General features: G+C 39.8%; 1 protein-coding gene across 3 annotated transcripts in view; it reads right to left on the reverse strand.

The window, feature by feature from the left end:
- The window catches only part of IPO8 (importin 8), a 54,433-nt gene that overhangs the window by 17,218 nt on the left and 24,938 nt on the right, over positions 1 to 12,277 (reverse strand). For 2 of the 3 annotated variants that reach the window (XM_087722950.1, XM_087722951.1), the window contains exons 14-20: positions 10,464 to 10,629; positions 8,773 to 8,933; positions 7,836 to 7,961; positions 7,470 to 7,536; positions 5,507 to 5,632; positions 2,941 to 3,038; positions 390 to 485 (exon numbers count right to left, since the gene is read on the reverse strand). In XM_087722950.1, coding sequence (XP_087579076.1) covers positions 390 to 485; positions 2,941 to 3,038; positions 5,507 to 5,632; positions 7,470 to 7,536; positions 7,836 to 7,961; positions 8,773 to 8,933; positions 10,464 to 10,629 — 840 coding nt within the window. The remainder of the gene's footprint in view (positions 1 to 389; positions 486 to 2,940; positions 3,039 to 5,506; positions 5,633 to 7,469; positions 7,537 to 7,835; positions 7,962 to 8,772; positions 8,934 to 10,463; positions 10,630 to 12,277) is intronic. The other variant, XM_087722952.1, reaches the window with a different exon arrangement.

Genomic DNA, 12,277 nt, shown 5'->3' on the forward strand with positions numbered 1-12,277 from the left:
ACATATATGTTCCCAACTCTTGGGGACGGTGCTCATCTCTGTTTCAAAGCCAAAGACGTCTCGTTGTCATGTGGCCGACATGACTAAATGCCGAAGGTAACAGTGCACTGAGCGCTGTTACCTTCCCACCAAAGGTGGTTCCTATTTTTCTACTTGCATTTTTACATGCCTTTGAACTTCTAGGTTGGCAGAAGTTGGGACAAATAACAGGAGCTCACTCCGTTACACGGCCATAGGGATTCGAACCGCTGAACTGCCAACCTTCTGATTGATAAACTCAGCATCTTAGCCACTGAGCCACCACATCGGTTTCTCGGACATACAGGTCTCCAAAATTCCAGCTAATGCTTACAATCCAGGCAAAGAAAAAAAATCCAGTCAATAATTACCTGATCAATACCTCTTCCTTTGCATTGCAGTATAATAATCTCTAAGAGCTTGGCTGCATGGCATTCAGCATCTTCCCCTGCATCACCAGTTAGGACCTGTCAAAATAATCAAAGATCGTTTTAATCCTTCAGAGGTGTTGTTCTTGGTGATTGGAAAAAAAATTGTTGCAACACAACGTTTTAAAAAGTTGTTTCATTGGATTTGTGTAATATTTGACAACACTTTTTCTGAATAATCAACAAGGCATTTGAATGAGTTTCCTGACACCTGAAACCACTAGATATGAAAAAAAATTGCACTCAAACACCCAAGTGCCAATTATGTGACAGGTTTTGATCAGGCAATATGGCAAGAAAATTTATTTTGTGTCAAGAAAACACGAAATCATCACGAGTGAAGTTCAATTTCAAGGAATTTTTATGTTATACTAAAATAAGACACACAGTTGTCCTGACCAAGTATCCGGCCTTAATAATGTAAATATTTATATTTACATGTAACAACACTACCCAGGCTAGCAATAGCAATAGCACTTAGACTTATATACTGCTTTACAGCCCCCTCTAAACAGTTTACAGAGTCAGCACATGGGCCCCAACAATCTGGGTCCTCATTTTACCAACTTCGGAAAGATGGAAGGCTGAGTCAACCTTGAACCTGGTGAGATCTGAACTGCCAAATTGCAGGCAACTGGCAGTTAGCAGAAGTAGACTGCAGTACCGCACTCTAACCACTGCGCCACCGAAGCTGATCTAAGCTAATTCTCACCGAAGCTAATTCTACTTCCAAAATATTAAATAAAGAGAAATGTTGTCTAATTATATATTTGAATATGACAAATCTCCAAGGGACCAGACACTTGTCTTGCCTTAATGTCGAATCAGGATTAGAACACTGAGAATTGGTGATTTTAAGATATTTCCATAATGGATGTGCTTATTATATTCCAACATTTTATTTATTTATACTACTTTTACTTGTTCATCTTGAATACTGCCAAATACAGAGATACACAGCAGTTCACAAAATACATAACAAAGACCTCCATTAGCCATTAAAAATGTCCATGGTAAATAATAAACAACTAATAATTAATCAAAATTGATTCTATTGTAAACAATAAATAACTGGTGTTTTGTTTTTCACACTAGGAACATTTTCCAAATCAGATTAGATCTCTTTATAAGAACTGTTTGAAAAGAAAAGATTCCACAGAAATCAATGAAGGAAGTGAAGCAAGCGAAGCCACATTTTTCATTCTGTTCTCAGGTTTGGTTTCTCAGATTTATAGAAGCTTAATAGAGCAAAAGTCCATTTAATCCAAAACTCGTGAGTCAAAATCATCAATCCCCATACAGTGCCCTACTAACTCCATGAGCTACAAGCAGAATAAATACCGGGCCGAGCCTCTAGTGATTCAAATGTAACAAATCAAGACAGAGCCTTTTGCAGCAGGAAGATAACCCATATTTTCCTCAGCAGGAAGCAAGCACGGGCATTCAAGAAGAGAACTCATATTAGTCAAAAGCAGGAGGAAAAAACCTCCAATAGGGCTATGAAAACAAAAATGAAAAAATATTCTTGCGAATGTACGTGTCAGGCCTGCAGCCATCTTTTCTTTTGGGTCTTTGGCCAGCCACACTTTCTATTATTCTACTATGCATTTTCTATTGTGGGAAAATGGGAGATCGTAAGGAGTCACATACTATGTAGCCATAACAAAATTCTTTCTAGAAAGCCAAGGTCAGCCATCCTTTGTCTCTGCACCTCTGCCCCTGACCGGAATTGCGTGGGTGGAACTGCCAGCATGGCAGTGGGAGATTGGACCATGTGATGGACTTGTGAATGTGGGGGCAACATTTGGAACTTTCAACTGGGTGAGGAAAACCGGGGAGCTTTCAGATTCGGGTTTTCTCAGATGTGTCAATGTGGCTCTCTTAATAAATTGGAACTTTGAGGAATCCTTTGCCTTTGACTCTGATTTACTTTTGAATGCTATTTGGAACGCTGACAGTATGATATGAATGCACTAAATGGCAAAATGTAAGAAAATAAAGAGCTGGGATGGGTTCCTTCAAGTGGAAACGATTCCCCTACATTTTTCAGAAAAATCCTGTTTTAAAAAAAAGGCCCACTTCTAAATCGTGACATGAACAGTGCATGCATATTGTCAGCAGAAAACAAGGGCAGGCCTGAGTTCTTGGTTATAAAAATTGGAACTTTACCTGAAGACAGTCTTTTATTTGTTTCTATCTGTTCTGGCCTTTACATACTATATAATGTAATATTATATTGTATTCTGTCATGAGTACGTAAGTCTTAAAATGTAAGACTTCCTACCCTAAACCAAACACCTTAAGCAATAAACTGCACGTGCTACAGACTGGAGGTCTGAATAATGTAACCTTGATCATTAAATTATTATGAAAGCAAAGCTAAGCATGTCTATCTCATGGGCTTAAAGAGTATTCAGTCATACTTTTCATTCATGTTCTCACATTCACCATGGACAGCAGGTTGATCAAAGTATGAGAAACTTTGAAAACTTACCTTTTTACACATGGTATAAATTACCTCCAAATTTTTGGAATTTGACAATAAAATATCAGTATCAACAGTGATGTAGTTGTGCAGTAGGGGCATCATATCTAGAAGGAGACAATGAAATTCATCCTGAGAATGAAATAAATTAATTTACCCTACAGAATTATCTGTGTGTTGTTTTATAATCACTCACTAAATTCATTCATTTGTAAATTCTTTAAAATTCTATAGTTAGCACATACCCCAAGTCATAGCAATAGCAATAGCAGTTAGACTTATATACCGCTTCATAGGGCTTTCAGCCCTCTCTAAGCGGTTTACAGAGTCAGCATATTGCCCCCAACAACAATCCGGGTCCTCATTTTACCCACCTCGGAAGGATGGAAGGCTGAGTCAACCCTGAGCCGGTGAGATTTGAACAGCCGAACTGCAGAACTGCAGTCAGCTGAAGTAGCCTGCAGTGCTGCATTTAACCACTGCGCCACCTCGGCTCATGACATGTTAATGTATTGTAAAAACATTTACTGGATTAATTCAGGCCCTCCTAAGAATTTAAGAAAGCGTGCAGGACTTAATCCCACATTATGCTCACAAAGGCTCCAGTTAACCTTTGTACCGCAGATGAGGCTCAAAATCCCAATACAAACTTCCCACTCTCTTCATCAAAGATAAAAGTGCCTCTTGCACATATGTGCTAGTTATTCCCAACTCTAGGGGGCGGTGCTCATCTCCATTTCAAAGCTGAAGAGCCAGCGCTGTCAAAAGACGTCTCCGTGGTCATGTGGCCGGCATGACTAAACACCCTTCCCACCAAAGGTGATTCCTATTTTTCTACTTGCATTTTGTATGTGCTTTCGAACTGCTAGATTGGCAGAAGCTGAGACAAGTAACGGGAGCTCACTCTATTATGCGGCGCTAGGGATTTGAATCGCCAAACTGCCAACCTTTCTGATCGACAGGTTCAGCATCTTAGCCACTGAGCCACCGCGACCCTCTTCTCTCTTCATTACAACGTATCAAATAATATAAAGGAAAAATGAACGTAGCTAATACAGATTGTATTATTTATTCTGGGCTAAGCTTTCATTTTTATATCATTGTGGAGCTGTTGCTAGAAAGCTTCTTTTAAGAAAGGAACAACATTGAGGTCAACAGTGAACATGGATAACCGGGGGGGGGGGAGAGGAGAGGGAGAATATTTCTTCATTCTAATCCTCCCTCTCTCCCATGGGAAATTTAGCAAGGGGATCTGAAATGAATCTCTGCACCCAGAGAGTTCTATTTGCATGCTAGGGCAGCAGGCACGTAAAGCCACTGTTACCAGGACATGCCTGGCCCCATTTTTCCTCCCTTTTAAACACAGAAATCTTCAGCAGGAACAAGGACACAGCCAAGCCTTCTTAAAACCCAATTTTCTGGTGCAAGCGATAAAATGGGACTGGGTACAGGTAGTCCTTAAATTAGAAGTACGGTCATAAATTGTGATGGTGGTTAATGACCACTGTAGTTGTTGAATGAGTACAGTGGATCATTAGACTAATTCATTTTATCCAACGACCCCTTTTTGCAGGAAGCCAGAAGTAAATGCTGGAAATCGGCAAAAAAACCTACAATCATGTGACCGCCAGGCACCCAAAATGCAATCGTATGACTGTGATATGTGTATGCATAAACGTGTGTGGCTGTAAAACTCCAGAATTAGGTTGTAGGTACCATTTGGGGGTCCATTGTAACTACGAACAATCACGAAGCCACTGGTCGTTAAGCAACCAGTCATTAAGTGAGGACAACCGGTACAAAATTTAGCATGGACACGGTGTCTCAGTGGCTAAGGCGCTGAGCTTGTCAATGAGAAAGGTTGGCACTTTGGCGGTTCGAATCCCTAGCGCCACATAATGGAGTGAGCTCCAGTTACTTGTCCCAGCTAGCAGTCCGAAAGCACGTAAAAAATGCAAGTAGGAAAATAGGAACCACCTTTGGTGGGAAGGTAACAGCGTTCCGTGCCCCTTAGTCATGCCGGCCACATGGTCATGGAGACATCTTCGGACAGCACTGGCTCTTCGGCTTTGAAATGGAGTCATTCCTGCCCCCTAGAGTCGGGAATGACTAACATATATGTGTAAGGGGAATATTTATCTTTAAGGATCTTGGCTTTCTTCCTTGCTGTTTGTTATCTAAGGTGTCTAGTCTTGTAAATGACAAAAAAAGCAAAATGGGATAATTCTTAAAAGTCAGATGATTCATTGAATACGTTCTGAATAACTCAGTGGGCAAAACTTGAATACATTCCTGATCTTCCTCACAACCAGCAAAATTCTGACCCCAATACACCAATTTCTTCAACTTCGGCATTTTAAAGGCACACAACTCTACATTGGATATTTAAGCAAATCTAATCCTGAATTTATAGCACTGGGGGGAACAAATCAATGTTCATTCCACTAAGACAAAGTGACAATTGAAACATTCCATCAAAACTTCCCAAACCGCAGCTAGCCAGCATTCTTCTACATTCGATTTATTCCTGCTATTGATCGGTGCACTTTTTGAGGAAACGGCAAAGCTCATTTACCTGCAAAGTACTCAAAGCAATCCTGTTGAAACACCTCGTATAAGACACCCAGGAGGTGCCACATTTGGGGTGAAATAAGATGGCATGTCAAGCTGTACGCCAGAGAGAGAATTTCTTCGTAGAACTCTGAAAGGGAAAGGGGGAAGCAAGCAAACAGACATAAGAGATATAGAAAACATGCCCACAAATGCCACCCAGCCTATTCAAAGCTATTTTAAGTGAATTAGAGAAGATCGCCATAACGTATTTTGACAACACATTTCCCAGGTCTAAAATGTGGTGCTAGCCTCCCAACTTGGAGGCTAGCACCGCATTTATTGGCATTGTACAGTCTTAAGCCTGGAATTAATCATATTGCATTTGCTAGATACCAATAAAGATACTTTAGTGGGACTAAACAAAATTTCCTATGACTACACAATATGCCTCTAAATTTCCTTGAACATGGAATAAATAATGCCTACAGGTTTAATTTCCATTTATGAATGTGCCTAATATTATATGTATGATTACTTCTAATTAAAGCATATATCTCAAGATTTTCAGAAAGAAGACAGGAACGACATAGAATGCAATAAGGAAAACTTCTGAGAGACTGCTAGTTCTGAGGTAAGTTTATTTAACCTTAAACTAGTTTTCCATCCAACTGCAGCACTTAAATCCTAAAATCCACTCTGGAGGACTGAATCTCCGCTGGGACAGATCAGGAGAACCTGCAAACATGATGGGAGAAGTGACCCTGAATGGACACCTCTGCTACTCATGGACACTTATTATGGGATTCTACCTTCAGTGATATAACAGGGAAAAGATGGGAAAAACCAAGCAATATTTCCTCACTATTGTAGAAATACCCAAATGCCATCCTGATTTTAAATATAAGAAGTCAACTTTAGAAATAGGCCATTGACAAAGGGTGATTTCGCTTCCCTCTAAAGCTGCTACTTCAACAATTATTCTCATTTTTTTCCCTACAGAAATTACATCTAATGATATTCTTCCACAGATAAGATAACGTCTTATCTAAAATCAATGCCCAGTGTTCCAATATTTGAGTGGCTGCCACAAAGAAGGGGTCAACCTATTTTCCAAAGCACCAGAAGGCAAGACAAGAAACAATGGATGGAAACAAATCAAGGAGATAAGCAACCTAGAATTAAGGAGAAATGTCCTGACTTAGAACAATCAATCAGTGGAATGATTTGCCTTCAGAAGTTGTGGGTGCTCCACATCATTGGATGTTTTTAAGAAGAGTCTGGACAGCTATTTGTTTGAAATGATATAGGGTCTCCTGCTCAAGCAGGGGGTTGGACTAGAAGACCTCCAAGGTGCCTTCCAACTCTGTTGTTCTGTTCTGAAGAAGATTGTAGTCCAATGTAATTTGAACTGACATCCCCATTTGTCAAGTTTCAAATCTTATCTTTGATTCTATTGTCCCTCCTCTTTCTCCAGCCAGAAATGAATTGGCTATAGACTATGTTGCATTCTAAGGATGAATAAATGATATAACTTCACAGTAACTTTGGCTTAAGTCTAGATGGAGGGAAAATGGACCAGTGATGGGTTCTGGGCGGTATGGCCTGGTACGGGCATACCCGTGGCTGCTGGGAGCAGCAGCCACCATACCGGAACAGTCTTCCAGTGGGCCCATCTGCCCACTTGCATTCCTTACCTCTATTTGAGGGAAACGGGCCAATTGCGCCTGTGCACACAGAGTACGGCACCTGCGCGACCTCTCTGAGCAGCTGGGGTGTCGCAGGGCAGTGGCGTGCACATGTGTGCACAGCATGCATGCCCGAGGTGGATGTCCGGCCCCATCGCAGCGTACCAGTTGCAATGGGATCCAGAACCCACTACTGAAATGGACAATGAGCTGTATTGTTACAGCTGGGTAGAGAATAACTTAACTCTCTGCCACGTTAAATAAGAAAGCAAATATTGTCCGATTGGCTTTTCAATGTACCTATTACATGCTTCTGTAAGACAAGACCAATGATTTGCAGGCAAATGCTCTCCAGTTGTTGAGTTATCTGAAGAAAAGAAAGAAGCCACTTAAGTAAAGAAAAAAGACATTTTTTTCTTAAATAAGCAACTATTCTAAAGCAAAGAGTTTTTCTAAAGTAAAGAGTCAAGCAAAAAGCCCTCCATATTTGAAATGTTTTACATCATTACTAGGTACAAATTGCATGCAAGTATCTCATACATTTGTTAAGTCTACGGTGCCATCTCCTGGCACACAAGGTTTCCTTCGTTTACAGAAAGGATTTCTGTATCACATCTCTTTGCACAAACGCTTGAATTGAGTTTTCAAAGAGTTGAAAAGATTCACCTCCTTGTGATCCTGCACCACAGTTAGGATTGTGTCAATTGTATGCAGGATCCCCATGGCCATCACAGTTTTATCTTCCATTTCTTCATACTCTTCACTCTGAAGAACTTTAACAAAAATCTCAGCCTAAAGAAATTAAATGCAGAAAAAACTGACATCATAAATCACAAAATCCTTGCGTCAACTTCAAATTTGCATTTTGAGGTTTTTTTAAAAAAAAGTATTAGAGGTTTGCTTCCTCTAGCCCTCCCCCCAAATAGGAACCCATCACTGCTTCCCAAGAACATGAAGCAAAGTCCTTGTCCTGACAAAAAAAGGAGTCACCAACCAATTAAGCGAACTAATTGTCTCCTGCAAACTCCACTCCCCTTTCGCTCCTCTTTTATTTCCTCTGGGAGGGGCCATTCATCATCCACCTGTGACCTTGCTCCCAAATTGACCTCTGTTCTTTAGCTGTTCCCTTCGTCTGGCAACTCTGCGCATGCGCACAATGGCAACAGGCTCTTGCTGTTCATCTGCCTCACTGATGTTTGACTCTGATAACTGGCATATGATGATAACTGGCTGTTAACTGGCATATGGCTCTGGCCTCCTTTCTGCTTCTGGCACAGAGTCCTCATCAGAGCCTTCCCCAGACTCCAGGCCTCCCCAACCCCCTCACTGTCTGAATATGCTGCCAGCTCCGCAGGCCACTGGCGGGCCACAACAGCCAGTTTAATATGTTTGGTTTTATCCCCCACTACAATTGAATGACATTATTTTTCGCCTAACACTGAAAATTAAGTCTAGATTAATCTTCCGTAATCTAAAGTGATAATGGGAACCTTTCAGGATGGCTGGTAAACCTCCCTTTGTAAAAATGACGTTTTTACAAAGGGACTTAAAGCAAGTTTTATCAGTAGCCTTCATCCAAAAGGGAATCCCTGCCCTCACTTACCAGATGTTGTGTCATTTCCACAGCAATGGTGGCTACTTCTTGGCTGTATTCACAGATCAGCTTCTGAATTACATTGGTAAGTTCATCGTTCTGTGTCTCTCGAACTACAAGCAGCAGCTCCTGCATAACAGGCCTGATGTAGGGCTTAATGTATTCCTTTGCTAAAAAGAAACCAAACATACATTCAAACATAACACAGGGGAATTTTTTTTAAAGAATAGATACAGGAAGTTCTGGACTCACGACAACAATTGAGCCCAACGTTCCTGCTGTTAACAGAGACATTTGTTAAGTGAGTTTTGTCCCATTTTACAGCCTTTCTTGGCACAGTTATTAAGTGAGTCACTGCAGCCGTTAAGTTAGTAACATGGTTGTTAAGTGAATCTGGCTTCTCTGTTGATTTTTGCTTGTCAGAAGGTCGCGAAAGGGGAATCACGTGATTCCAGGATCCAGTGACTGTCATAAATAGGAATCAATTGCCAAGCATCTGAATTGTGATCATGTGACCATGGGGATGCTTCAACGGTCGAAAGTCACTTTTTTCACTGCCGTTGCAACTTTCAATGGTCACTAAGTGAATTGCCATAAGTTGAGGATTAAAACGGATTATGAGACAAATATCTGCTTGTCTGAGTGAGCTCTTTAATTGCACTTGGTATCTTTCTTTTGTCTTTGGTAACAATGTTCTGTATTTCTACCTGTCCATCTGCTTCTTTTTCACACAAAAATGCATTAACAGGGAATGCTACATTTGGAATCTTAAAAAAATAATCCCATAAGAGATGCAAATCCATACTGTTGACCAAAACCCCTAAATTCATAAAGTCACCAGGAAGACTTACTCTGATATAAATGCAATTATTATTTTTAAAACAGTTTGAAACTAATATTTTTGTATGTAGCAATCCCTGTATTCAACCACATCTAAATATATATATATAGCCAGATAGACAAAAACTGAGACAAAAGGTAGAGTTAAAATAGAAGCCCAAATAGTTTAATATTAATTTTTAAGTATATTGGGGAAAAACAGGAAATAGGATAATCTATAAACTAAGAAAGGTGTTTGATAAGGTGATGGATGGATGGATAGAGGAAGGAAGGAAGGAAGGAAGGAAGGAAGGAAGGAAGGAAGGAAGGAAGGAAGGAAGGAAGGAAGGAAGGAAGGAAGGGTCAGAGTGCACACAATGTGATATATGAAATAATCCAGGAGCAAATACAGTAAACAAAGGTTTGTATTTAAATAATGGTTTTATCTACAAAGAATATATACATATACGTACTTTAGTCAGACCTCAAACAAAGAGCAATCAGCAATTACAACACAGAAGCAAACACAGAGATATACCCCAACAGGGCCTCTTCTTATTACAGGTTCTTAAAGTGATATCAGCCCAAAAACCTTGCTGACTCAGTCCTAGCATTACATCATTGTAGCAGCTGGTCAGCTCCTAAATCATTACCCTGATAGATAGATAGGAAGGAAGGAAGGAAGGAAGGAAGGAAGGAAGGAAGGAAGGAAGGAAGGAAGGAAGGAAGGGCAAATGAACAGAGATAAGCAAGAGAATATTGAAAATAAGATTCATTGCATATGATGATGATGGTAGGAAAAGGAAACAAAAAAGATGGGACACAAATAAAGTCCATGAAGAGGAACGACGGTGGGCAACCAAGGAAAGTGAAAATCAAACCTTGCTCCTGATGGCTTATCAAGGACTGAAGTGCAATGGCAGCTTCCATTTTGACAGGCATTTCTTTGTCTTCAATCAAGCTCTTTTTTATCAGTTCAACAGCATTCTTTAGATTGAGCTCATTGTGAAATTTTAAGGTGCTGAATGAACGAATGGTCCAACAGGACTGTGGCACAAGAAAAAAAAGCAAATCAGATGCTATTAAAGATTAGATACTCTTGAGAAAGGTAAGGGAAGAAGGAAGGGAAAGGAGAGGAGGAAGGAGGAAAGGAGGGAAGGGAGGGAGGGAGAAAAGAAAGGGAAAATAAGGTGGTGTTACAACAGGAGAAAGGGATGGTAAACAAAGCAAACCAAACTGCATCTGTATATTATAACCTATAAAATGGAATCACAAATGTATAAAAATGATAAATGTAAAGAAGAAAAATAATTATGTGAATGTATACTTAAAATGATACGTAAGAGAATAAAAAAATAAAAATTTTCTGTAAAAAAATAAAATCAGATACTCTTACATTTGTGTGTTAACAGTTATGAGTTCATTATATTTTATCATTTTCAAGGCAGTCCTCTCCACAACACAATTGTCCACCCACCCCAAAAGAATTCATAATAAAGCAGCACTGAAACCAGAGTCCGAGATTCAAAGAAATCTTTGAACTTCTGCTCAAGGCTTTTCTATACAGAATACTATCCTTCACCTTCTATATGTAATTTAGAGGAAATATGGGAGACTGTGATAGAAATGAAGGACTGGAATTACCTATTGTGTTTTTCTAGATAACAACAAATAAAATAACTACAACTGCATAAAATAAGATGACACATGAAATAGCAACCAAGATATCATCTTGTGTGGCTGGTTTCTTTTGGGAGCTGTTATTTTTCTTTTCCATTGGTATTGTGCTACAAAAGCCCAGTCTAGCACAATACCAATGAAGAAGAAAAATAACAGCTCCAAACAGAAACCAGGATGGCTGCATAAAGAACTCTCTGACAAATTGAAAGACAAAAAAGATAAGTATAAAAAATGGAAAGAGGGGGACATAACTAAGGCAGAATATCAGCAAATAGCCCGAGCCTATAAAGATGAAGTAAGGAAAGCTAAAGCTCACAATGAAGAAAGGCTTGCCACAAAAGGAAAAAATAACAAAAAAGCTTCTTCCAACATGTTAAAAACAAGAAAAAAGTTAAGGAAACAATTGGTCCATTGCTGGGAGAAAGTGGCAAAAAAGTGACAAGCAACAGGGAGAAAGCAAAATTATTTAACTCATTTTTTGCATCTGTCATTACACAAAGAGATAAAACCGTCCAACCTATCAAAAACAGCACCACAAAAATCAGATTAGGAACACAAATTGAAATAGGGAAGAAAATGGTAAGTGAGCACCTCTCTACCCTAGACAAGTTCAAATCACCAGGACCAGACAGATTACACCCCAGAATTCTGAAGAAACTGGCAGACGAGATCTCAGAACCACTGAACTATATCTTTCAGAGATCCTGGAGCACCGGGGAACTGCCAGAGGACTGGAAAAGAGCTGATGTGGTTCCCATCTTCAAAAAAGGAAAACAAATATATCCCGGAAACTATAGAACTATCAGCCTGACCTCAATACCAGGAAAGATTCTGGAAAAGATAATCAAGCAACGAATTAGCGAACACCTAGAAGTAAACAAAGCAATAGTCAAAAGCCAACATGGGTTTGTCAAAAACAGATCATGCTAATCTTATTGCATTCTTTGACAAAGTGACAAAATTAGTGGGCCAGAGGAATGCCGTTGATATAGTTTACTTGGACTTCAGTAAGGCA

Source organism: Thamnophis sirtalis, unplaced genomic scaffold (assembly GCF_051295495.1).
Source record: "Thamnophis sirtalis isolate CommonGarterSnake01/CBP01778 unplaced genomic scaffold, rThaSir2_p1.2 scaffold_9, whole genome shotgun sequence".
Taxonomy (NCBI): domain Eukaryota; kingdom Metazoa; phylum Chordata; class Lepidosauria; order Squamata; family Natricidae; genus Thamnophis; species Thamnophis sirtalis.